General features: G+C 40.9%; 2 protein-coding genes across 5 annotated transcripts; both read left to right on the forward strand.

Annotated features, from left to right (window-relative positions):
• The first annotated feature begins 397 nt into the window (after nucleotides 1-397).
• Nucleotides 398-15,737, forward strand: LOC130182244 (transcription elongation regulator 1-like). Of its 4 annotated transcripts, none has more exons than XM_056396997.1 (21): nucleotides 398-471; nucleotides 2,027-2,258; nucleotides 3,553-3,705; nucleotides 4,218-4,509; nucleotides 4,600-4,842; nucleotides 6,978-7,037; nucleotides 8,109-8,309; nucleotides 9,047-9,153; nucleotides 10,027-10,115; nucleotides 10,206-10,381; nucleotides 10,657-10,738; nucleotides 10,929-11,064; nucleotides 11,223-11,312; nucleotides 11,436-11,554; nucleotides 11,901-12,051; nucleotides 12,254-12,418; nucleotides 12,773-12,955; nucleotides 13,363-13,542; nucleotides 13,756-13,839; nucleotides 14,352-14,452; nucleotides 14,969-15,737. In XM_056396997.1, the coding sequence occupies exons 1-21, from the start codon at nucleotides 425-427 to the stop codon at nucleotides 15,168-15,170; spliced, it is 3,093 nt and encodes a 1,030-aa protein (XP_056252972.1). In that variant the 5' UTR covers nucleotides 398-424; the 3' UTR covers nucleotides 15,171-15,737. The 4 variants fall into 4 exon arrangements, with proteins under 4 accessions (XP_056252972.1, XP_056252973.1, XP_056252970.1 ...); XM_056396998.1 differs by having other exon boundaries at nucleotides 10,206-10,366; XM_056396995.1 differs by lacking the exon at nucleotides 6,978-7,037 and having other exon boundaries at nucleotides 405-471.
• Nucleotides 15,738-17,207: 1,470 nt separating this feature from the next.
• On the forward strand, nucleotides 17,208-26,878 carry LOC130182245 (prenylcysteine oxidase-like). The gene is made up of 7 exons (XM_056397000.1): nucleotides 17,208-17,342; nucleotides 18,040-18,246; nucleotides 18,633-18,807; nucleotides 19,615-19,826; nucleotides 20,194-20,334; nucleotides 21,305-21,716; nucleotides 22,027-26,878. Exons 1-7 carry the CDS (start codon nucleotides 17,234-17,236, stop codon nucleotides 22,274-22,276), a joined length of 1,506 nt encoding a protein of 501 aa, XP_056252975.1. The 5' UTR covers nucleotides 17,208-17,233; the 3' UTR covers nucleotides 22,277-26,878.
• Nucleotides 26,879-27,433: the final 555 nt, after the last annotated feature.

Raw genomic sequence — 27,433 nt, forward strand, 5'->3', positions numbered from 1 at the left:
CTGGACAAAGTTTTTTCTCTACTGGAAAAAAAATCACCAGTTTTCACAGATATATATCATTAACAGAATAAGGAACTTCTAAAAGATTATCCTGGCAGATTTTTTTCACCTGTTCTTAAATCATAAACACAGGGAAGAAAATAATTTCATCTAATTTAGAAAATGGATCACCAGAATTGTTTTCTCATTTGCTTCTCAGGGCTTCCGTACCCTGCACACCGCCTGAACACAAAAGACATCATGAAAACTTGGATCCAAGCGGACTAATGAACGCTCAGCTCAACCTCCGTGAAAAAAAATCACCATCCAATCAGAGCTCACACAGCTCCGACTGCGCTATGATTGACACCAAGATCTAGCCAATACAAAACGGAGAAATTATGAAGGGGTGTTTCCAGGAAGAGAGTGGTTACATTTTCCTGTAATGGCGGACCAGACAGAGAGCGAGACTATCGGGTTCAGCGACAACAGGTCAGATAAAAGCACATAAAGCACTAAATTGTAGTATCGGCTCATTGGAATATTAAGCACAAGCTGAGATTTTATACTTAATTGTTTTTGGTTGAGAGGTTGTGGTAAACATTGGTTTTACTTGTGAATGTAGCCACGCTAGCTAACTAGCTTGTAGCTAACTAGCCTGTGTTGCCAAGCGGCTCGCCTCTGCTCTCCGCTCGTGGCACGCGGTAAACACCGGCAGCCAGGTCAAACACCGACATATATTTTCCTCTTACACTAAGCTGCTTGACTCGCCGGCCTCTGGAGTTTGTGATCAGATACGGCTCTATGTCTTAAACGTTTGTTCTGTGTACAAATGTTAATGCATAATAGCCCGCTCTAGCTAAGCTATGCTACATTCATTAGTAAGCAGGGGCGCATAACTTCACGCCCGTTCAGTGTTTTGAATGAACCGACTTTCCGTTAGTGTGTTTAGATGCACAGATGGAGTGTTTGATTTTTGTTTTGGATTTAGGTACATGTATTTACACGGCCAACAGGATACCACCATTAAGAATTCGGCATTTTAACATGTGGAATAATAAACCAGAAAGCTAAACATCGTACGACCGCATGATTGCATCTTTTAAGAACATATTTATGCAGCTCATATATATAGTACTGTGCAAACGTTTTAGGCAATTTAGATGTTTAAATTATTATCCATCACGCAGTACCATCAGGGAAGTGTTAGATCAGTCCCAAATTAATTTTGCGGCATTACAACGACCCCAAACACAGGACCTCGGATTGTAAAGAACTATCTTCAGCCACAAGAAGAACAAGGAGTCCTGCAACAGAGGGTCTTGCCCTGTCTTGTGGTTACAACAAATATTGATTTGATTTGTTTTTTTCAGTTTACTGTACTTTGTATTATTTGATTGATAAATTAGTTATTCTGAAAGCATCCACAATTTACTGTTAGTGCCTAAAACTTTTGCACAGTACTGTACATTAATCAGTAGAACCATGTAATTACAAAACCATAAATGGTAAATAGTTTCACACAGTGATAAAGAAAGTTTTGTAATAATCTCACAAGTCATCCTATTATATACTGCATAACAAGCATCTGCCCTCAGTACAGTCTGTCCGTATTATTATTATTATTATTATTATTATTATTAAGCACCAAATAATATTATTTTGCATCACCTGGAATATACATATTGTGAAGGAAAATTTTGGTGCTTTAACTAACACTACAGAGCAATTACTTTTATGATTTCTTCCAGAATTACTTAAGAATTGCAGCTGAAAGAGAAGCCTCCAGTGTCATATTATCATGCATCCTGATGTTATGACCTACAACTTGACAATTTTAAATTTGCCACACCTAAGTTACACTCAGGAAAACAGTATGTATTTAATATGATACCTGTCTATCCTTTTCTTTTCTTGCTCAACCTTATCTGTAGTTACAGTTACTTTGAAACATTAGAATTATTTGTAGTTTTGTGGAGTGGTTTGATAGCAAGGTCGCATGTTTTGTTAATGCTACTTAGTAATAAGTATTATCTTGTTGTGCTAGAATGGCGCAGCAGGCAGTGCGGTTCCGTGGCCCTGCCCCTGCACCTGCGCCTTCCCAGACCCCAGTGTTACGAGGCCCTCCACCACTCCTTCGGCCACCGCCACCTCCTTTTGGGATGATGAGGGGACCCCCGCCACGACCCCCATTTGCACGTCCACCCTTTGATCCCAACATGCCGCCCATCCCACCACCAGGAGGCATGCCACCACCGATTGGCCCTCCCCACTTACAGGTGACTATTTCCCATCCTTACATATACATGTTTTTCTTTGTGGAATTGAAGGGCTGAACAAATTATAACTTCCCCAGTAGTGGTGTTGTGCTCAGCTGTCTATTAGTGACTTCACATAGTGCATGTTGACTGCAAGCTTATCCTTAAAGCGAAAAGAAAATCATATAAGACAATGGAGACTGACTTGGAGGAGAGCTTTCCTCCATCAGCGGATCAAACCTTGAACCTGGTAAAATAATAATTAATTATATATCATTCTGTTTTGAGCTTCACTCTGAGTGACAGTTGGATGATTTGACTATCACCATGAGGCAGAACCTTGCAGTGCATTTTCTACTGCAGTTGCTATCCCTGAATAACTCTGGGTGTTATAGGCCAATTCTGCTAATTAGTGAGCAGGACCGCTTTATGGCAACGTCACAATTTTACTGTCATGGAGCGCCTTGTTTAGCTAGTGTTTATTTGCTGTATTAGCCAAAATCACACATTCTCATCTGGTTTTTGTTTTCAATAGGTAGTTATAAAATGTATTGTTGTATTGTACATTATAAAATGTACAATATAACAAGACATGTTGATGAGCATGATTTAAAATTTAGCACACCATAGCACACTTCCATCTATAGCCCTCTTGACACATTGACCTGGGTCAAAGTTGTGGTGATGGTCTATATGAATGGGTCAGTGTACGTCATCAGGCGGCACACCTTCACAACCTTCTCTTGACCAGGGTTTTCGCATCGGTTAGAGGCTGCTGTGTTGGTGAATTTGCATTTCTATCAAGGAATGGGAAATTAATTTAAGTGTGTGTGTGAGTGAGAGAGTGAGTGAATCAAGTCCAAAGAAAAGGATAAGTCCTTCAGCAGGGATGATCCCCAGTTTGTTTTTGAATTCACATCAGTCAGTGGTGCAGCCATTTGGCGACAGTCTGCAAAGAAAATTGACCACAAAGTAAGCTTCAGTCCTTGCATGAATAACAGTGGCAATGCAGCAGCAAATAACACTGTTTTTATTATATCTTTGCCTTCCACTATCTTCTTCATTGATTCTTATACGCAGTGTGATTCTATTTTGAATGATACAGTTGATGCACAGACCTCCTAATTTGAATTCATAGTGTTTAATAACAAAGGCTGCAGGCTAAATAGTCGACTTCTTATCTGACTGGCCACTTTTCTGTATCCAATTAAGTCACATTTTGTTGGAGGAAGGAGGACTCTGATGTGGTAATTTACATTCCTAGCCCGACTCCTTAAAGTTTGAAAAGTAAATGCTGGTTCTCTATCTTTTGCAGAGACCTCCATTCCTTCCCCCTCCCATCGGTAACCTGCCACCTCCTCCAGGGATGCTGTTTCCTCCTGGGATGCCTCCTGTTCCTACATCTGGAGCCCCTGCTCTCAACCCTGCAGAGGAGATCTGGGTAGAGAACAAGACGCCAGAGGGAAAGGTAAGCTGGAAGTCATGTAAACAGGTAACATGGTTGCTACAGTGGTTTATGCAGTCTGGAAAAGGTTGGAGAATTAATTAATGATTTCCCAAAAGTATAGCTCTGAAGTCTTGGTTTAGACAACATCAGTATTACACAGGGTTGTCTGATGCAGAATTTTTGGTCCGACATTTAAATATTGAGCTGAGATTGGACTTACACTGCTGATCTAATGGCGCTAATTGTTTGGTTGCACTTTCTCTTTTGAGAAACGCTGTCTCATCATACGCACACATACTCACACACAAAACCTGAATAACAAAAATCTCATGGAAAATGATCTAATTGATATCTTTATCTTTGGACTGTAAATTGTGCTGGTGTTTGAAAATGAGTAAAATTAACTGTGAAATCATTACAGAGATAGATGACAAATATAAATGTGATGCCGACCTTTACATTCCATTAATATTATTATTGTGTGTCAGCAAGTTACAAGTATTCTGTTATTCTGTTATCCTCTTATTCTTAAGGCTTATTACTACAACGCCAGGACCAGAGAGTCATCGTGGAGTAAACCAGATGGTGTGAAGATCATCCAGCAGTCAGAACTCAACCCTCTTCTTGTAGCAGGGGCTGGGGCTGCGGGTACAGGTGCAAGTGTGGGGGTGACTGCAGCTGCCAGCTCCAGTAGCGCCAATACTACAGCCAGCACAGCGGGAGCAGTAGCCTCACCTACTCAGGCCCTGTCCACAACCTCCTCCCGCACACACACCTCCAGTCCTGACTCAACCAACTCCCCATCCCCTTCTGTGACCATTGCAGGTATGTACACAGTCTAACATCAAGCATACACACATACACACATGCAAAAGCAAAAAAAACAACTATTTTTTGTCTTTTTATCTCCAAAAGCCACTGTTGTAGCAGACCTACCCCCTGTTGCCACAGTGACTTCAACTGTTGCTGTGTCTCCAGTCACTGTGGTAACTGTTTCCACGGTGCCATCACCTGTTACGGCGGTGCAGACTGTGCCACTGCTGCCTGCAGCCCTGCCTCACAGTGTGGCACAGCCCACCGCAGCCATACCTGCCTTCCCCCCTGTCATGGTGCCACCTTTCAGGGTGCCCTTGCCGGGCATGCACATTCCTCTACCAGGTAAGAAAAGCAAACTGAGAGCAAGAAACTAACAGGCCACAATATGTAGCTGCAATCACTATGCTTCTAACCAGTTGTTTATAAATAGATTATAAGAGTACATCTAAATGATGGTGGATTTACTGCCTGTCTAGCTGGAAGAGTTGACAATCCTTTGAGCACCAGTATTGGTTTTTTTTAACTGAGCTGATTTTACATTCATAGCCTGGTAATTGATATTGTAGGGTTTCCACTGGAAAGAACAAGGGTTTACACAATACAACATATTAAATCCAGAAAAGTAGTCCTACAGTAAATATGTCAGTGAGTTATAGTGCAGATTTATTGGTTGTCATCAGTAACGAGATGCTCATGCTTTTATTTTTTATGGATTGGAATTGGCTAGAATAAAGAAGATCAAATGGCCATCCGTACATTACTATACTGTACTGAGGTTTGTGCTTTGCTGCTCTCCCTTATGACAGTGCAGCATGTTATTTGTATATGCAATTAAAAATTAGTATGCGAGTTGGCAAAATAGACAGAAATGCTGAAGTTCAAACGCTTTCTTTGTCACTAGCAAAGAGCAGCAGTGTATAGAACATTCAGACATCTTATTTTCAGTTTGCGTTACCTGTCACCTTTACCACTTAAAGTGATGAACGTTGCCAGTGGCAGGTTATATTAACTGTAACTGATTAACGTTAGTTCTGTGAGTAACTGAATAATAGAACAAAATAAAACTTGTTTGGTACCTGAACTTAGCCAAAGATCATTTGTGAGGGAAGAAACTCCACTGCACTGTTGTGAGTGTGCTGCATTTCCATAGTTTCAACAACTTCAACAGAGTGCTACGTCTTCTCTGTAGCTGACGGCATCAGTTAATCTTTCATTCATATCAGATAATTTAAGATCATCAGTTTAATGGCATTTGTATTAAATAGCTTGTGAAAAATAAAATGTGCAGAATTTCAGAGGCTACACCTGTTATTTCAGTGTGCCAGATACATATTTATTCAGCATTGCACACCTGCTGCCGATATGTTAATAAAAGTATCGGATCCGACTTGGTATCACCAGATACACTATATTAAAGGGCTTAGATCAAGACCAAAAGACTGGGACATCCCCACTAGAAAAAACAATGTTGCTTGTAAGTTAACCAGTTAAGAGTTCTCAATTACTCTGATGCTCAAAGGTTCTTAAGCTATGTAAATGTTTGTGGCAACTGGCATTTAGTTTATAGTCCCTGTGCAAACTCTGATTCAGCATTATGGGTGCAATAACTGAGGGTAGCTAGTGGACTCCAGTTCTAGTCGTCATTGGGACACCACAGGAGTGCAGGATTATTTTGACGCTAACGCATAGATTATACATGTAAATGTCACAAATGTCTCTAGATGACTTTCAACAAGATTATCTCCTGGTAATGGATAAGTCTGTTTAGTTCAGTCAACACAGATTTCACGGGTAACATTTTGTTCAATGGTCACACAAGTGTTCAGTGCAGTGTCTTGAATTTAAATGTAGGCTAATGTAAATGCTCCTGTTAGTCCATCGTCTTTTCTGTTGCTTTTCTCTCCTCCTCTGTTATGTCTTCTTTGATTCCCTCTTGTTTTTCTCTGTCCTTCATTTTGACATTTTAAGGAAAAAGTTAATTTTGGTAATTTCCTCCGTTTATTATGTTCTTTGTGGACGAATCGTCTGGCACAATCAGAATTACGATCAGAGTGGGTAGGTCGATTAGGGATGTTGTTTATTTAGCAGATAGGTATCAGACTGAGAGCTTCCTGACTGACTTTGAGATTTGTGGTGTTCCAACATTGTGCATTCGCTCTTTAAGATCTTTTTTTATTTTTTTTTTTACATTTTCCTTTCTTTACTTTATATCAGAATGTAGACATAATGGCCTCCGAATAAATCTTAGTACAGATTGTAAACCCAATGTACACTGTACATTCAAAATACATTACAAGCACATAAACTTCAGCAGAGACTCAGTAACTGTTGGAACATATAAGTGATGCACAATCCAAAATTTGGGTGTGTGTTTGTCTGAGTGGGGCCACACACACAAACTCTTACACACCATGGTAGCTGATGTCTAGTGTCCTGCTGTGTTCAACCACATGCTTGCTTGTCCATTGTTCTTTCAGGTGTAGCAATGATGCAGATAGTAGGTGCACCCTGTGTAAAGGCAGGCCCCAGCGCCAACGGTAAACACCCAGCCGCTCGCCTCTCAGACCTACAGTAGATGGCATGGTAGTGAATGATGTTTACATGAGTCATATGGTGTATATATGGGAACCCTCAAACAGTGGCACGGTGGTGAATGCTGTGAACATGATCCATTCGGTGTACAGTGGTGAAATTTCTTCCATTTCAAAAAAACAGAAGCAGAATATGCAGCTTGATTGTGATTATACTTACAGACTCAACACAATCAGTTTACTCTGGATTAAATATGCCATAAAACATTTCATCACCAGCATATTTTTACGATGTTGTTCTGGACAATGTAGTAAAGCCTAATTTCCAGCATTTCCTTGTTTTTAAAACAACCTGGAAATAAAAATATTCAGCCCTCACTAACTTATGAAAGCACGTTGTTAGAGCGTTGTCCTGAGGAACTGGTAGGCAATTGTTTTGCTCTATTTACTGTGACTTGAAAATCAGCAGCCAAATTGTTCGGCCAAGTCACTGATTGTAAGGATCAGTCATTTTCTTAGGTTTGTGGTTGACTGCAAACAAGCTGAGACAGAGGCCATGTTTGTAAGGACAGTCCCATTAACGCCAGCTGCTGCTGTCTAGTAGTGTTTCAGTAGTGTAACAGTTAGGACTACATTTTGTGGTTGTCCTCTTTTGTGGCATGGTTGTGTATGAATGTGTGTGTGTGGTCACTGCTTTGTTTGTTTGTGTATGTGGTCCGTGTTTGTTGTCTGCAAGTTATGTTTAGATTGCAGAAGATTCTTCCACAAAATGATAATATTTTTTTATTCACTCACTCATCTATTAATTTACTTCTGATGACCAGACAAATACTTGCAGGGAAAGGCCATTTTAAGTTGCAGTGAATCAGTCTCATTCTGACTGTGGAGCTCACTCTCTTACCTCTGGTTCTCCTCATACATGTTGTTGATTACAAATGGTCAACCTGGAATATGACATTTCGCAAAATTACGTATGAACTAATTCTTTAGTCCACTGCAACTGCTATTAGTGGCCCACACAGAAAGGTGACTGTACGCCAATCATGGTTTGTCTCGTTCCTCTCTGACTAATGACAGGTATGCTTCCTGGTATGGGCCCGCCTTTAGTTTCCATGATGCATCCCCAGCTGGCTCTCTCAGCAGCTCCTGCCTCCATGGCCGGATCATTGCAGCTCCCTGAGTGGTCAGAGTACAAAACAGCTGATGGGAAAACATACTACTACAACAACCGAACACTGGAGTCCACCTGGGAGAAACCACAGGCTCTGGTGGAGAAAGGTAGGTACTGCTGACGAGTGCACACACACGCACAGGCTTTGTCAGGCCTGGTGTGGTGAAATGGTCATCTGTGATCCACTACGCTTAAAGTTTTTTATTTGTTTTTTTTAAATCAAAACTCTTGTTATACTAATGAGTGCAAGGCTTGGTTCCAGTATCACTTATCTCAAAAGCTGTATCCACTCACTGCTCCTCAACAACACTGTCATCTTTCAGACACACACAAGAACCCTGGATCCATACTCACAAAATGTCATAATGGCCAATTCATACCACCTTCCACATCTGCATATCCTTGAGGGTCCACACAAGGCCGTATGTGGACTTATATGTGCAGCCCAAAATTTATGTCCACATGGACTGTACGCATTGCAAGTACCCAAACTGCATGCTCCAGATAACGCCACAGACCCTCAATTGCAGTATGAATGGAACTGCAAGCACGTCCTTAGACCGGAGAGAAGGTTGCAGCTGTCCACGGACTTAGAAAGAATGTCTGTGCCTTAAGTCTAAAAGTGGCTGTAAGTCTCTGAGAAGTAAGAGGCAGTCGACTCACTAAGACCTGCTCACAGGCATTAATGGGCTGCAAGTAATGTGCTTCATTGCATTAGTGTTCTGTAATTCTGTATTAGTAGACGCATCATCCCTACTATCTTTCCATCACACTTTTGACCTATGGTTGGTGTTATCATGAAGTCAGTATTAAATTGCATTCTGTTTTTCTCCTCCATCTTCAGAAAAAGAAGCAGAAAAGGCCAAGGAGCGTCTGGCCCAGGAAGAAGCTGAGGCAATGGAGATGGAGGATGAGGAGAACAAAACAGAAAACACTAATAATGAGAAGGAGGTGTGTGAAGAGTAGAATATCTGACTTACCAACAAAAAACAGATGTGTTGTCTGTCTTGTCTGTTTTATTTTTATGACCATAATTGAGTACAGTATTATCAAAGCATGTTGTAAAATATTTATATTTATAATAGACCAGAATGTAACAAATAAATACATCAAATATATAAAACTAGGGGTTTTCAAACCTTGAGAGTTGCAGGAGGGAGAGATGTGAGGCAAAGATGCACTGTGATGTGTGTGTTCTCAAAACAACAGAAAGTTAGTTGTTGTGGTTTGTCAGCACACACAGCTTATGGAGATACTTGAGGTACTTTTAAGTGGCTGATTGTTGTAATTTGTGCCAAAAAATTGTACTTGGGGTCAGATCTAAACACACAGAGACGATACACACATTTTTAGATTCAGCACTTTATCAGTTATCTTCAGTTATCTTAAATGTCCATAAATATTCTTAGAATTCAAAGAAAAAGACACTTCCTCTAAACTTGCCTGAGAATTATCACATTTTTAAGTTTTCCCCAGTATCAAAGTAATTTAGTCATAGTTGTCTGTACACCCATGGGTACACGACACGGCAAACTGGAATTGCTAACAGTTAATTTGACATACTTTTAATGTTTTCTACAGCATGACTTACTGAATCTATATCAGCAGTGTGTTTATATCCCCAAAGTGTTATGGGAAATGTATTTCCATTAATATCTTTTCATCTTTATTAGACTATATATTTTCTTTTTTTTGGGGGGGGGCATTTTGACACTACATAGTATATATTACTAAGAAAAGAATATAGATGATAAGATACACTGTAGTGTAACAGTTGAATGTAATGGTAATGTTGAGAACCAATTTGTCTTTCTCTCTGTCAAGGAGCCTAAAGAAGAAGAGATGACAGAGGAGGAAAAAGCCGCTCAGAAAGCCAGGCCTATAGCCACCAACCCTATCCCTGGCACACCATGGTACGCACACCACAACCCAGAACACATTATGTCTCGCCACTATAATGCAATACATTTAATGCATCCTTTTTTTTCTCTTTTCCGCCTCAGGTGTGTGGTATGGACGGGTGATGATCGTGTGTTCTTCTACAACCCGACAACGCGGCTGTCCATGTGGGACCGACCCGAGGAGCTGGTTGGTCGAGCCGATGTTGACAAGCACATCCAGGAGCCGCCGCACAAGAGAGGCCTGGAAGACGGCAAGAAGACAGGTGTGGACAAATGGAGTCAGTAACTATGATATTGAACACAGTTGTTGTTTTTTGTGGTTGTTGGGTGGCATTGATCATTTGAAGCAGTTACCTGTTCTGTGGCACTAAACCAATGGCCAGAGAAACCCAGGTGCACTACTGGTTTTTAAACAGAGCAAGGCATTTTTCTGGTTTTGTAGTCAAGAGCACAGACTGTGGATGTAAACAAAATCATTAGTGCTGCTGTCACTTCTAAACACTGTGTGCTACAGTATCTGAAGTATTCATTTTATGTCTGTGTTCGTACACAGGAATCAATAAGGAGGAATCAGAGTTAGCCATTGCTACTGAAGAGAATCCGGATGAGGAGCCAACCAAAGCCAAAAAGAGGAAGTAAGTATCCCATCAGTTAACACTATAGTACTATAAAACTTTAAGGAGTTAATTTGTTTCTCCAAGAAAATACTGCCAATCTTCGTTAAGCCTCTTCTTGTCTCGTCCTTCCTTTTTTTTCTATCTCATCTCTCTATTCTCGCTGATAATTCTCTTACTGTCGTGACCATTTGTGTCTTCACCCTCACAGGAAGGAGGATGTGAAGGAGGCAGACTCTGAGAAGGAAGCAGCGATGGAGGCAGAACTCAGAGCCGCCAGAGAACGAGCTATAGTGCCGCTGGAGGCCAGGATGACACAGTTCAGAGAAATGCTCCTGGAGAGAGGGGTAACAAAAATTTTATGCTGGCAAATTATGAAATTTTACATCGGTGTTCCGTTAGTTTGTTAATGGACGTAAACAGTTTATATTAAACTTGTGTGGTATATGGTTATAGCCTACTGTCGCTGTCTGTCTAATGCCAGCGTTGTGTCTTTTACATGTAGGTGTCTGCATTCTCAACTTGGGACAAAGAGCTTCATAAGATTGTGTTTGACCCACGTTACCTTCTCCTCAACCCAAAAGAAAGAAAACAGGTTCAGTTTCTCATCCTGTCTTACATGTTTCTCTCTCCTCCCTCACTATTACTCGTTCTCCCTTTCTCATAGTATTGTCATAACCATGAAAAGGTCTTAAGTTTGTGATTATGTCCACTTCAGGTGTTTGATCAGTATGTGAAGACGCGAGCGGAGGAGGAGAGGAAGGAGAAGAAGAACAAGCTGATGCAGGCCAAAGACGAATTCAGGAGGATGATGGAGGATGCCAAGCTCACACCCAGGTAAAGGGACAGGGACAGACCAATATCATTGGCGTGAAACTGCTGATACTCAATTTTGTGTGCTGATATTTAGTCAGACATGAATAAGTACAAAGAGAAGAAATTCTCATTACAACATTATTCTTCCGCCAGATTAGGTTTTCCTTGTTTGTTTTCTTTATAAGCACAAGTGAAAGAATACAACATTTTATTGAAGAGTTAGTTTATGATCCTCTTCACAGTATAATGTCATATAATATATAATATCATAATACATTATTAGTATTTAACATAATAATTGATTTTATATTTCTTTCCCATTGTGCCGAAGACATAATTTCCTGAGATGTTTGTAACTGTTTTGCAGAACAACGTTTAGTGAATTTGCGGTGAAGCACGGCCGAGACCCGCGATTTAAGACCATAGAGAAGATGAAGGACAGAGAGGCAATCTTCGTGGAATACATCACTGCGATGAGGAAGCGAGAGAAAGAGGACTCCAAGTCCAGAGGAGAGAAGGTATCACTCAGACACAAATATCAATGTACAGCATCTCTCTTCAGAGCAGGAATGTGGTGATTTTTTATTTTAACTTTAAAGAGGTTGACGGAGCAGATGAAAGATGTTATGATGGAGAGAAGTGAAAGGTCAAGGATTCCTGCTCTCCTGCAGACCATGGTTTTTGGACAGATACCTAATTCATTTCTATGTTTGGTCCCAGGTGAAGCAAGACTTCTTTGATCTACTAACCGAGCAGCATATAGAAGGAGGCCAGCGGTGGAGCAAAGTTAAAGAGAGGATGGAGACTGACCCACGATACAAGTCTGTGGACAGCTCTGCACTCAGAGAAGAACTTTTTAAACAGTACATGGAAAAACAAGCCAAGGTAGGAGCATCCCTCTGTGTATGTCTGACAGATGGAAAGAATCACTTGAATCAGATGGGAGAGACGGTGAAATAGAGCCAACAACATGGTTTTAATTTTTATGTGCTTGTGATATCTGAACTGCATGAGAGCAGCTGTAGAGTTACTGTTCAGTTGATCACATCATCTTGTTGTGCTCTCTTCCTTGGCTTTGGTTTATTGGGATCACCACCACCAGCTGTTCATCTCTGCATAACTGCAGTGGATGGAAAAGGCCTTTTTTTGCCAATTTTCTGGAGAATTGGATGGAAACTCGGCTATTGTTGACCTCAGGTGACTGATGAACTGACAGACCATGTGTGTCATCTCCCACAGAGCGTGGACATTGAGAAGGAGCGAGAGTTGGAGCGACAGGCTCGTATCGAGGCCAGTCTCAGAGAGAGGGAGCGCGAGGTGCAGAAGGCCCGATCAGAACAGACCAAAGAGATCGACCGTGAAAGGGAGCAGCATAAGAGGGAGGAAGCCATCCAGCATTTCAAAGCTCTCATGTCTGACATGGTGAGACGCTCTGCAGATTTTTATTTTCCATTGAAATGTTATGTGATAACACAAATGGTATGATATGGTATTTGAATTTTCATTAAATCCTAATCTATTTGTTTCATCACCAGTTTGTAAGACAAATGGGGAAGTAGCAATTGATTTTAATCATTAGGACAAAGCATAGTTTAATCTCCATTCAGAGTCCATGCACAAACACGTCAGATTTTACAGATATGATTTGACTGCAGTCATTGGAGCATTTTCTAAACATTTCAATATGTTGACAGAAGCACAATTTTACCTACTTAACTAAAACCATTATAGTTTGACTTTTTTTGCCAGAAACTTTGATCCCATGGAGCATTAAATGGTATTTACATTTCCTCTGCATTTAAATAGTTTTTCGTTCATTCATTTCTCAGGTGCGTTCTTCAGATGCAACGTGGTCAGACACACGTCGTAACCTGCGGAAGGACCATCGCTGGGAGTCGGCGTCGCTGCTGGAGAGAGAGGAGAAGGAGAAGCTGTTTAACGAACACGTCGAAGCTCTGGCCAAGAAGAAGAAGGAACATTTCAGGCAGCTACTGGATGAGACCAGCATGGTGAGAAGTAAAAACATGAAGTGAGAAAGGTGCTAAAAGCAGTGTCAACAGCTGGGAAAGCATAAGTGCAAACTTATGTGTGCACACATGTGCAGCTATAACCAGAGAGGCTGGAAGGAAAATTATGCTCTGCAGTTTTTTAAATGTCGTCTGTTTATGTTTATTCAATTTGATAACTGATTATTTATTAACAGATTTTTGTTTGTGTCGTAGATCACTCTGACAACCACGTGGAAGGAGGTGAAGAAGGTGATCAAGGAGGATCCTCGCTGTATTAAGTTCTCCTCCAGTGACAGAGTAAGGTCTTTAATGGAGAACCTTCCCCCTGTGTTATTTAGTTTTACAATTTTACATGATAAAAGATTAGTCCCTTTCTAGCAATAATTTATAGGTGTTTTGTAACATAAGTTATCGGTAAAAAAATACTGCTAGGTTAGTCGAAATGACAGCAGCCCTCAATCTTTCCTTGTTATAGTTAAATCGGTTTCCAGCTCAGTCCAGTCACTGCTCTCTTTCAATACCTCAACTGAAGCATAAATAACCATGATCTAAACGACATCTGTACACTGTTCCACATTTGTGGGAGAAGCTGATAGGCAGGTTCAACAAAACATTGGAGGATATGAAAATGCAGTGTGGATCAAGTAGATTACACAGAAATGTTTTCCGTCAGCGCAAAAACAGAGTGTGTGCAGGTCTTAAAACTCTGAGGTGCCATAAACAGTGAAATTAGTTATAATTTTCTTTCTTTCTTTACACGTCCATGTTATCTGAGTTTTGGTGTGTGATGTGTTCATCTGTCTGTGTAGAAGAGACAACGCGAGTTTGAAGACTACATCAAAGACAAGTACATCACAGCCAAAGCTGACTTCAGAACCTTGCTAAAGGAGACAAAGTTCATCACCTACAGGTCTGTACACTCAGTCACATACTACATATGCATAATCAAAACTTTAATTAGTGTCAATAACAGCATTTAAAAATAATATTCTGTTGCATGTACTGTGTATTTAATATGAATAACCTGTTGTGATTGCAGCCCAGAAATATTAGATTGTACATTTCACAAATTTCACATACAAATGTAAATGTGAAATTTGTTCTTTAGTTAATTTTTTGTCCATAGTAACTTGGAAGATTCTTGGAAGCTGCAAACATGTAGATGATACAGATTGTGATGGTGATAAACTCTCCTTTGACACACATTTTGTGTCACTTTTTTGACCAGTTAAAATATTTGAACTAAAGTGACTTTGTTGCATAAGAAAGTCAGACAGTAGAAAACGGTACCCAACGAAGACATGAACCAAAATCTGAACAGCAGCTTGTTCTTAAATCTCCCCCTGAATGCTCGGTGCACAGGGGATACAGTTTATAGTATCACCATCCTGCCTTCTGCCAATCTCACATCCGCACTTCCCCCCAGGTCGAGAAAGCTGATCCAGGAGTCAGAGCAGCATCTGAAGGATGTGGAGAAGATCCTTCAGAATGACAAGCGGTACCTTGTTCTGGAGTGTGTCCCAGAGGAGCGAAGGAAGCTCATCATGTTCTACATTGAAGACCTAGACCGCCGCGGCCCGCCTCCTCCCCCTACTGCCTCTGAGCCCACACGACGCTCTACCAAGTGACCAATCACATCACCTTCTCGGCCGGTGCCCTACTCCTCCTTGCCCTCCCTTTGGCCAGAGCATGACCTCCCCCAACACCCCATGAACCCCGCCCTCCAGGCCCACGGTTGGCCTCGCAGTGTTATTACTGGGGGTGATGTTGCTTAGAGATGTACCATAGAGATGAACGGTTAAGGTCTCTGTGTTATGTCGCCTCTTAGCCCTGAAATAACCCTGCATTTAAGGCAACAGCAGGGAACAGAGGTTACCTGATCTCAAGGTGACCCTTGACCCCTCACCTCTGACTGACCACATTAGAGGGAGAGAGGGATAGTGATGAGGCTGCTGCCTGAGCAGCCACAGAGGTGTAAGATAGCTGATGTAAATGAAGTTGAGTGTGTGTGGGAGTGCGTCTGTGTGTGTCTGGGAGTGTGTGTGCATGTGTCTGAGGCGTCCTTAAGCCTTACAGCTCCACTGTGCCAGTCATTGTTTCAGCGGCTCAGTGTGAATGTTAGTTTCTGCTCAGTGGTTTACTCCGATGTCGCAGCAGTTTCTCTGTTGAATGAAATAAAGGCAACTTCCACTGTTTTTCAATATGTTTTCCTGTGGGTTTCTTTTCTAAAGCTATTCTATACCATTACTGGATGAAGCTCTGGAACTAGATATATAGAGGAAATAGTCCTAACCTAAACCCCTCTCCGTTTTCACTGGGGAATATGGCCACATGAACCTCCTAGGGGCTCCTGGGGCAAAAACCTGTTGTTGGACCCTATTGACCTCCAATATACAAAGCAGTTTCATTATTTCACACACCCAGAAACCAACCCATTCTCTAGAGCTAAATCATAATCATAATATAATGCTGCCTTGCCTGAGCTTTTTTGGTGTATGAATTACTTAACGGAAAAAAATTTAGCAATTTGATGAAACACAACTTTACAATAATGACATCAATAGAAATCACAAAATTATGGTCTTTAAATTAGATTTTGAGACAGGTTCCTGCATCAGGACCTTAGAGGATGGGGGTCTGTCATAACTGATGTAAGGGATGGGTGAATTGATCCCCAAAATATCAATACAACCAATATGAAGCCTTGTTTTGAGTATCAGTACTAGTGTCAATAGGATCTATATAAAAAAATGGATCCCTTACATGTTAGATTACATCCTGGGCACAGGAACACTCTTAGCCATACTTGCATTTCCGCTGCTGTGTGCATGCACACAGTGAAAACTTTTATAGTTCAGAGAATTCACATAACAATTTGTAATGTACCATTTTAAAATGTTTTTGTTTAAACATGTATGTGGTTATGTATTTAACAGAATATAAAAGAAATACCATGTTTGGCAAATTGCTTGGTGGTGATTAAATTATATTCAGGAAAATAATGCATTCACGTAATATAACATGACATATTTCTTCCCCTTATATATTATTAACAATAAAAAGTACTGGTCTGTGATCCTGACTCAGGTCTTTGACTGAAACCAGATGTTGTGGTACCACACACTCATCAGCAATAGAAGAGTAAAGCTTGGGTATTTGGGGCCATTGGGATAAATGGATACTACGCATTTGCCCACCTTGTCCTGCTAGTAACCCATCCTGGCTGAGGATGACATGATTTATCTGTTGAGAACAATACCACTGTATCATGCTTATGTTATCCATTGTGTTTGGCTACGTTAATTCTTGCAGCACTGCGTTAATAACACTGAGAATCATGGCATTACGTAAAGCACGTACACTCATTCATTACCTCACGTAGACCTGCTCAGACGGCTGTGATTGGCCGAAACAAGACAACGGTTCAGATTACATGATGTTGCCGGACGTGGATGTGAACGGTTGTTTCTCAGTGAATTAACCTGCATCGTCAACACCATTACCAGGCCATCGTGTGTGTTTAAAATTTAAAAATATCCTCTTTCATTTACCGCGATATGTGAATAGCCGTGCTCTGAACACACTGCCCGTGTAAAGGGAAGAGACAGAGAGGAGCTAACCTAATGCGGTAGTTTAACGGTCGCGGCTCGCCTCCTCTCCTCCTGGTCACGTTTGCTCTGTTGCCGCCGCTATGGAGGGCACTCTGCTCCCGCTGTTCGCCGTCCTGCTGTCCTCATGGTCGGTGGTCGGAGACCCGGAGGGACCCCCTAATGTCGACGGAGCCCCGCCTTCAAAAATAGGTAATGAAAGCAGTATGTTTACACATCACGGCCAGCCGTTGAATTAAGCTAACGTTAACGTAACGCCCGCATTGAGAGGTTCACAGGCTAGTGTGACTTTACTCATGTGAGCTACTGCAGCTACATCTGAATGTAGCTAATGTTTTGAAAGCTAAGTTGGATATAATGGTATTTATAAATGTCCTTTTTATTTGACTTTACAAAGAATCCAGTGTTGCCTCATTAATCCAAAAATGGTATCCAAGTAATGGAGATAATCAGAGAAGTATTTTTGCACATGCAAGAAATCAGACTCTGTTTGTAATGGCTCTCAATGTACTTACATAAACATATTGCCACTATGTACATGCAAGTTGGTGAAAAATTACTGTAAAAGGTAATTTATGAATACAGTATGTGGTTATGTACAGTATGTGCATGTATACATGAACTATGTACAGTATATACTATCTTGGCAGGTTAGTTGCTCCATCGTCTTGGGGAACTTGCCACAGTTCTGTGGATTTAGTCTGTCTCTGTGTCCTTTGTGTCTTCATGTAATCCTAGACAGACTTCATGATGTATGATGAATCTAAAGTGCCTTGAATGTTTGCACAGTACTGTAGAAAAATCTGTATGATTGGTGATCATTAGTTTTAAGACACATTTCACCTCACAGTTTTATTTCACACATTCTCTTCAATCCCATGTGCTCCAGCGGTGGTTGGGGCGGGGATAGGAGGCAGTGCCACGGCCCACTTCCTGCGGCAGCATTTTGGCCCTGAGGTGCAGGTGGACGTGTTTGAAAAGGGTGAGGTCGGGGGTCGTCTCGCCACCGTCACCGTCAATCACAATGACTACGAGTCTGGAGGTTCCATCATTCACTCCCTCAACCTCCACATGCAGGAGTTTGTCAAGCAGCTCGGTGGGTTTACACACACGACACACACATGCATACAAACACACAACGTACACACACACACACACACCAAGAAAATAATGTATGTAAGTCACTGCTTAGGATTCATTTCTTGGGCAGGAAGAAAGGTCAGGTCATCAGTCAAGACATGTCAATGGTTTGAGTTTACTAAGCAGAATTTTATCATATTAATTACGGAAGGTTTCAGAGAATATATATACACATAATTATCAATGTGAAATCGCAGTTTGGGAAATACAAAGGGTAAAACAGAAAAAAACCAACACATTTTACCTTACAACCGTAAGAGACGATTTGATTTAAAAAACACACTTCAATATTAAATCTGAGTGTCTTTTGTCCTTCATGTTGTCTCGTGTCGACTCCTCAAGGTTTGAAGTATCGTCGCAGCGTGGCGGGAAAGACTGCGGTCTTTAACGGCAAGGAGGTGATTCTAGAGGAGACAGACTGGTACCTGCTGGACTTGTTCCGTCTGTGGTGGCGCTATGGCATCAGCTTCATACGGCTGCAGATGTGGGTGGAGGAAATTATGGAGAAATTCATGAGGTAAGAAATATGAATGCCCTGTTCGGGGTTTAGTCTCATGGAACTTGCTTGGCATGCACATGCCTTTGTTGCAGATGTCCAGCATGTCTCTGTATGTGCTTGGAGGAGCCCCAGTTTAACTTGCATACACCTGCACATCATACCTGGTACGCTTCATATTTTCTCTGGTGTCAGTTGGGTTACAAGATAGGGAAGATTACATAAAGCTGCTCTTATCTATGTATTCATCATCTTCTTAATGATGCCAAACAAATGTGCATCTCTGATCTAGCGAAGCTTTTCTGGTTTTAACTCTCCGTTACAACAGGTATAGACTGAATGCCCAACACTGCCTTCTATTGTTACAGTCAAAGGGCAAAGCCTATGCTGAGATATTCATGTTATTTATTTCCTGTTTCCTGCGCAGTAGGCATCTGCAGTCATAATCACTGCAAAACCTCAACTCAATGTGTGACTTTCAGAGCATGAGGTCTGTATAAATATCGACAACCATCTGCCGGAAATTGCTGCTGTAATGAAAAATTAGCTGTCTTCATCGTTCAGCATTAAAATGACACAGTATAATACAACAAAACTGATCAGCCTGTCCTGTTTCAGATATCACACATGACTGGGCATTCTCACTAAATCAGAAACAGTGAGCCTGTAAGTCCCTCTCTCTGAAATTTATGCTTATTTGTTCCAACTTACAGGAATGAGGAAAAAAAAGTATCTCAATTTATGAATCTGTCCACTGACTCAGTAATTGACTACTATAATAACTAATTAACCATTTATTTGTTGTCTCTGTGTACATGCGTAATAAAGGATATACAAGTACCAGGCCCACGGCTACGCCTTCAGCTCTGTGGAGGAGCTGCTGGACTCCCTCGGGGGGAGTGGCTTCATCAACATGACCCGGAGGCCACTCTCTGATTCGCTGCTGGAGCTGGGTGTGTCGCAGCGCTTCATCGACGAGGTCATCGCACCCGTCATGAGGGTCAACTATGGACAGAATGTCAGCATCCCTGCCTTCATAGGTCAGATGAGTGAAGAAATGAACAGTGGAGTGAGGGTGTAAAGAGCGAGGAGAGAGTGAAAAGAGGAAGGCTGCAGTGCTGAAATTAGGGCCAGTTATGAGATGAACATCTACGTCCCCGCCAATGTAGGTCAGGAGAGAGGAAAGAAAGTGGAAAGAAAAGAAAAGAGATACAGGAGACGAGGAAGGGAGGAGTGGGGAGTCGAGAATAGAAGAGAGGAAAAGCAAGGTGAGAGGACGGGGTGGCCTGTGGGAGCGAGAGAACAGGAAAGTGTGTGGGCAGCTGATAATTGGTTTATAGAACTTGGCGCTGTCTGTTGTGAGTGAGCATGTGTGTGTGTGTGCGCTTATGTGTGTGTGTGTCTCAGGCGCTGTGTCTTTAGCTGGTGCCCAGAACAACCTGTGGGCGGTGGAAGGAGGCAACAAGCTGGTGTGTTCTGGTCTGCTGAAGATAGCCAACGCTAACCTGCGCCAAGCACAAGTCAACGCCATCTCCCCCATCCAGTCAGGTACGTAACCCTGATGTTGACTGAACTGGATCATGTTGAGCTACTAATTCATTTTAATACAGTTTTATATGGATTTATCTTAGGGAGTGATAACAATCATGCTGTCCGCAGGGCTCCCCACACCACTGAAATTATAGCTCCGAAACATCCTTCTTCAAATACTATCTACAGTGTCTGAATTTATTTTGGGGGAATTTTTCTCTTTGAAATATCCAGACGGTGAGTTGCAATTTCAAAAAATTGCTTTCACAATTTCAGATAGAAAATTCAAGTAGGCATCCCCGTTGCTCAGGGGCTGAGGTGTTGACCATGAGCCACAAGGTCCCTGATTTGAATCCAGCCAGGGAACCTTGTTGAATGCCATTCGTTTCTCTCCCATTCCCTGTCACTTCTCTACTGTAAAAAAAAATATCTAAAGAAGGCATAACAGGGATGTCTGAATTTAACCAATCCATTCTGAGCCACCTGATTTTTTGAAATAAGTGGTATTTAAATTTCAACACTAAGTATTTGTAATGATTAAACTGCACAGTTGGGAGTTCAGTTCCTATTAAGATTCAAGTACTTATTCAGTAGTAAAATGGTGGTATATAAGTGTTGATTCTTTCCTTTGAGCCAACATTTGTGTGAATTGCATTACAGTTTAAGTATGGAAAAATCATTGTTTCAGATGTGCATGATGATTATGTATCTATTTAAAAAAAAAAGAAGAAGAAGAAAAACATCTTATGCTCACGCCATCGTTGACAAACTGACACCTTTACATGTGTATGATTACATTTTGTCCTGGCATAGTAATACATACTTATATTTCTATTGTATCACCATGGACATGTAGAGTTGTAAAAAATGCGCTGAATGCGTCTAGATTCTATCTGCCAGTAAATACCAGTGCGCTGATGCGGATAATTTTAGGTCATGCAGTGTAGTGTGAGACTGATCTTGTGTATCACTGATGACTGATCTACAGGGGAGGCGCTCCAGTACCAGCTGAGCTTCACCACAGCAGCAGGGACGGGATCAGAGCTGTATGATATTGTAGTGTTGGCGACGCCGCTTCAGGCCAGTGTCGGGTCTGGGGTCCAGTTCCAAGGTTTCACACCTCCCTTTGACCAGCTCCCCGGCAACTATCACAGCACAGTCGCAACAATTGTCCATGGTTACCTCAACACCTCTTTTTTTGGCTTCTCGGACCCCCGCCTGTTTCCCTTTGCCAGCATCTTGACAACTGAGACACCCGACCTGTTCTTCAACAGCGTGGCTAGTGTTTGTCCCGTCAACATCTCGGCGGGCTTCCGGCGTAAGCAGCCACAAGAGGCTGGAGTCTATAAAGTGTTCTCACCACAGCCTCTGGACAAGTCTCAGCTCAAAACACTCTTCAGGTCAGCCACTTCCTTCATAAGGAACCAGCAAACATTCATATCTGAGAAGAGGGTTTTTTTGTTTAGAAAATAACTTGATTACTCAAAAATGTCCTTTCAATCACTTGATCAAATAATCAATTGTTTCAGTTCTAGTATTGACCTAAAACAATATCTCCAGATACGTGAGATAACGCAGCAAAATGACAAGACGAGTCTACAGCCATGCTAGCAGATATGAATGTGTGAACTAAATTTCATCCAATAGTTCAAGACAGTTCACTAATTCTGAAAAAAGTGGAATAACAATTTTCCTTCTTTACTGTTTTAGGTCGTACTACTCGGTGCAGGTGACCGAATGGCAGCCCTACTCTCATTACGGCAGCAGTCAGGGTCTGCCACCTGTGGAGCTCCACCCCAATCTCTACTACCTCAATGGTATCGAGTGGGCCGGCAGCGCCATGGAGATGAGCTCAGTGGCTGCCAAGAACATCGCCCTGCTGGCTTACCACCGCTGGAACAGACAGACGGACATGGTGGACCAGAGAGATCTGATGCACAGGATCAAGACTGAGTTATGACCTCATCCCCTGAAAGCGAAGACACACCTCAGCAAAGATACCGATCAGTGTTGGTGGAAGGAGGGAGAGAGATGGTTTCTGGGTAATTGTAGCTCTTATAGCACACGTCTTCATGGGTCCACTCGGTTGTGAGGAACTGAGACCCTGAGACTCTGTCTAATCAGGTCAGGTAGGGTTTCATTTTACTATTCCAAGTCTCTGTTCTTTGTGTCAATATGTCCAATACCCGAGTGGATCCGATTGGACCCTAGTGTGTGTGTCAGCTCACACACACAGCGGGAAAACACTGTGCGTTTTGAGGCGAGAAGCAGAGCGAGAAGTGTGAACTTGAGTTATTTCAGTGGTGATCATCATCTTACTGAACTCATGTCATATATTATTCAAACATTGTTTGTTCAGATTTTTTCTTTGAAATGGAAATAAACCAAATCAGACAAGGATGCAGTTCATCCTGCAGCATTGTTCTGAGCTGGGAACTGAAGCCAAGCTTATTGTAGGAAAATCAGTTGTATGTATGATTTATGCCATTAAATTACATGTTTTTGGCATTTGATTCACAGAAAACACACAGGTTAGTGTTTTCTCCACCCACAAAATGTTTTGAACATGTACAGAATATTTTATTGTTGGTGGACGAGGTACAAGTAGGACTTTCAGTTATTTATACAATTTTGTCTTTGAGGCATATAAAACATCAGTTTCTACTATTATTATTATTATTATTATTATTATTATTATTATTATCATTATTCCACCACAGCCACTTTTTAAATTATCCAATTAGTTGATAGTGCATCATGCTGCGGCCAGGGCTGTTTTTTTCTTGCTGTTAGAATCTGTTCGGGTCGACTCTATTTTCAGTTCTCGTAAAATTAAATTATGCATGTTGGATAGGTCTTTCCTTTTTGTTTGTTTTGGATTGGTCCCAAAAATTTGGACCTGTGAATGCCTCTGTCACAAAACTGATCTACACACTCTTTAGTCTTAAGTCTTACCTAAACATTGAGTTTATCTCTTGCTGAATTTTTGAGCCAGGAAATGTCCATAATAGGACACTAACTTGTAAGGAGTAAATCTCCTGTTGGAAAGTGCATTTAGAGACTCGTCCAAGTAATATATTACTTTTGTTACATTCATCTATTATACTGAATCAGTGATGAATATTTTGTTAAATAAAAACAGAAAAACAAGTTAATATCAAACTCAAATCAAAACTAAAACTCCGTTTAATCGCACCACTAAAGACGGCTGGTGCTGGAACTGTCCAGAGGCCAGTTTGATTTTGCTGATGGCTTCGTTCTCTGTGTCTGTGACACAGCAGATATTTGAGACATGTTGCAGTATTGGTTGGGGATTGATTGTTGATACTAATTGGTGGTTTCATCCAAAAAATTCAGCCGCAGGCAGCTTTTCTTTGCCAAAACATTAGGAAACCAAGCAACCATGGAAAACACCAGCTGATATTTATCTCAGTAGAAAGTGAATGGGCTTTAGGGAGATGGTTTTGTTGAATTGCTGGTGCTCTGTGTAAATAAATATTCCTGTGGCCAAAACACTTTGACACTCATAGGTTCAAGATTGAGAGCATGAATGGGACACTTTGAAATGGCTGCTTTTTATGTCTGTACTGTAGCAGCTGTGAGGCATGAGACAGATCATTGCAGTCACTGATTTAACTTTACCATGAGGCACATAAACCAGCAGTCTGATCAAAAACAACTACAAATTTAAGGACTGTTAATGGACTTGCTGTTGGCACTAAGGAGCTCTCATTAATGTAATTTCAGAAGGATTTTTGTAAATTAATAAAATCATTATTCAGTGACTCATGGTAGTGGCCACTGGTGCTATGCTCTATTGCCTCTTTCATCAGACTATTTCATTATCCCCTCTTCCTGCTGCTTTTGTGTTGCGTAATCCAGTGGAAACCATTTTTTTTTCAGGGGAATGGAGCCAACAAGTTTTCACACTGGAACAAATAAAATCAGGACAGATCTGTGGAGCTGCTGGTGGTCACAATGACACTTTTTCCCTTTTCTCTCAAGCCCTAAAGCCTCATTGATATTCATCTTTTTCTAATAAGTACTATAATCTTGGAAAAACACATGAACATTCATCTTCCAGCAATGGAAAGTTCTAAAGAAGATGTGGTGATACGATAAGAAACCACTGACTGTTGTTTATCTTCAAAAGACTTTGTGAAATGCCTTCCTTTATTAATTTTTGATTTATAACAGTGGGTTTGGACGTCACCTAACTATTGTCAAATGAAAACCTTGTGACTCCAAAGGGCTTCAGTTGATGGATGTGATTGTGGCATGCAATGTGAAAATGCTGCAACCCTTTAATCTGATGAAATTGTTTCAAAACCCTGTGATGGTGTTGGGAATGATGGTGGTCGAGCTGAAATGAAGGCCGTTTATCTTTCGTTCTGAACAGCTGACTTCTCTGAAATTCAAGGTTTTCACTCTGCAGCGGCTTCTGTAGATAAAACAGTCAGATATTTTATAGCAATAGTAGCTAATGTGATGATGTAGAAGAAATACACAATGCAAATATACACAAAGAGCATTAATGGAACCTACTTATCAAACGATCCCAATTCAAGGTCCACTTACTAGCTGTTTTTCAACTTTTAGCAGTCTTTGTCATCAGGAGTTTGCTCAGTTGTCATGAGCAACATGATCTGTTGACATGATTTCTACCATAGCACTTTTAAGACTTCTCATCTGTGTCGGCTTAAAGATTAAGCATGATGAAAACTGTGTGATATTATTGAAATTTTCTGAAAAACTTAAGTAGGTACACTTTTAGTTGGGATTGTTTTCTAAAACCTACTATTCCCAAGGTCAGAATGAACTTTCATGCTTAATGTTGTGGATTTTTTAGTAAAAGTAGAGGAAGTACGGCAGGTCAGCAGGTTAGCAGTGTCCCGTCAACACCGCAAGGTCCTCGGTTCAAACCTGCCAGCTGGCTGGGGCCTTTCTGAGTTTTCTCTTGGTACTCCGGCTTCCTCCCACAATCCAAAGACATACGCAATAGGTTAATTGGCAAATCTAAATTGCCAGGAGGTGTCTATGACATATAACATAGCCCTGTGATACCCTCGCCCAATGTGCTTGAATTGTTCACTGCTGTTTCTATTAAGAAACAGGAGTACAGTATTTTGTGATAGGACAGATTCCCACAGTGTGAATGTTCATTCTTGACCTTAAAAATAGTAGTTTGACAAATAATTTTAACTCAAGGTCCCATCTACTACTTGGCTTTTTGCAGGGATTTCAGCTGCATCTCTGTAGTTAAACACATTCAGTTTGACTGTACAAACAGCTTTCTGCGTAGGTATGGCATGTAGTGAAATATTTCATCTTCCTGATGAATGTAATAATGCAGCTGTTTATAATGAATGATGTGCATTACTCTGAAAATAAAACATTTTAATGGTTTGCCAGGAATATTGTTTCTAAAAAGTCCACTTGTCAACCTCTCCGATAACAACTGAACAGAAGAAAATTTACCGATTGAAAACTGAGTTCTGAGCATTTTTTTTTATTTTGTATTTATTGGCAGCCATGGGATTTACAGCAAGAGAATTATAGATATTCTACACATTTTAGCCCTGTTTTGAAAATTATGTTGAAGAAAAAAATAAACACGAATACATTTTAAAAAGAGACAAAGAAGAAGAAAAACAAAAAAAAGGAGAAAAAAATCCAAATTCACAGCACAGTTTTCATTAACATTGCATCGTTAAGAGTACCATCTCTATTGTCAGACAAGTCTTTTATTATTTCTTTTTTTGTACATTAAGACCCACTTTAATTCATTATATTGATAAAAATCATCAATCATAATAACTAAAATCTAGATTTTTGACTTAAATAAGAAGGAGAGGGGACAGAGCAAATAAAAACAAACAGGAACAATGAATAAAGTTGCTCCCCAGTTGGCCATATTTCTTCTTTCTCTCTTCATTGTTGTTACCAAACAGAACTATTTACAAACAGTTGTAAGGAACAGTAATATGCACGAGTTTCCAGCAGAGGTTCCAAAAGGTTAACACGTAACACATCATCATCTTGTGAACCCTGCATGAAAGTCATGAAAAACTTTACTGTAATAATAACAATCCTAATAAACAAACACAAGGGAATTGGGGGATGCACTGAATTCACTACAAGACTCATTTCACTAGATGATCACAAATTCTGGCAGAGCTCTGCATGCTGTTTGACGTGTGTTTGATCTGTTTACTCAGGGACTGAGACCAGTGCAGTGGAAACCTGTTGGTTTAGATAGATAGATGGATAGATGGATAGATGGATAGACAGATGGATGGATGGATAGATGGATGGATGGATGCAGGATGAAGGTGGTGCGTTACTCTGAATGTTCCTCAGTATCTTGTGATGTTATTGTGTTCACTTGGAGCTTTTATACTCATCCAGCTTTCATGTGTTTCTCCTGAGTAATACTGAAACTGAAAGAGTAATAATGTTCTAGGATCTCTTTCTTTCTCTGTACCATTTTTTTGTCTGAAAGCTTCAACTCCGAACACAACTATATTCATGGATATATATAATAAATTATTTATTTATTTCATTTATCTGTTGTCTGTCTTTGTCACACATGGTTATAATGACTGGAGCCATAGTTTCTGTTTCCAGTGAAATGGGGGTGGGAGCTGCCTGGAACAGCTGATTATCCACCCCCTGTTTTGGACTGAGTTCAGTGGAGATTTTCTGTGTTGAGCAGTTTATGGGATCAGACAGTTGATTGTGTTTAACTTATCTTTTCACAGTTGTCCACGGGTGGGAACTTCACTGTGACATGTGTATCGTGTCATCTGAACACGTGTCTGCATGCTGGGGGAACTAACGGCCTCTTGACAAGCATTGAAAGCTGCTTGTTTTCCAGCCTTGAATGTTGGGAAATACAATTTCCATAACACAAAGTAGCTGGATAACTAACTCAATAAGAAATAAATAATAATTATAAATAATTAAAAACTTTTTGAGACTTTCTTTTTGTTGTTTGGTTTATACTTTCTAATGTAAGTGAGGGGACTTCGACTAATGTTCTCAGTGTTTTTAAAATGATCAAGGCTGGATGATCAAACCTGGCAAATCGAGCAACTGCACAGGGGTCCCAGGGGTC

Source organism: Seriola aureovittata, chromosome 15 (genome assembly GCF_021018895.1).
Source record: "Seriola aureovittata isolate HTS-2021-v1 ecotype China chromosome 15, ASM2101889v1, whole genome shotgun sequence".
Lineage (NCBI taxonomy): Eukaryota > Metazoa > Chordata > Actinopteri > Carangiformes > Carangidae > Seriola > Seriola aureovittata.

Bases quoted from the DNA above. Each gene is read 5' to 3' on its own strand.
- LOC130182244 (XM_056396997.1), top strand. From the start codon at position 425: ATGGCGGACCAGACAGAGAGCGAGACTATCGGGTTCAGCGACAACAG. The intron at 12,052-12,253 runs GTATCACTCAGA...GTTTGGTCCCAG, and splicing joins CCAAGTCCAGAGGAGAGAAG to GTGAAGCAAGACTTCTTTGA. The intron at 12,419-12,772 runs GTAGGAGCATCC...CATCTCCCACAG, and splicing joins ACATGGAAAAACAAGCCAAG to AGCGTGGACATTGAGAAGGA.
- LOC130182245 (XM_056397000.1), top strand. From the start codon at position 17,234: ATGGAGGGCACTCTGCTCCCGCTGTTCGCCGTCCTGCTGTCCTCATGG. The intron at 17,343-18,039 runs GTAATGAAAGCA...CATGTGCTCCAG, and splicing joins AGCCCCGCCTTCAAAAATAG to CGGTGGTTGGGGCGGGGATA. The intron at 19,827-20,193 runs GTCAGATGAGTG...TGTGTGTCTCAG, and splicing joins CAGCATCCCTGCCTTCATAG to GCGCTGTGTCTTTAGCTGGT.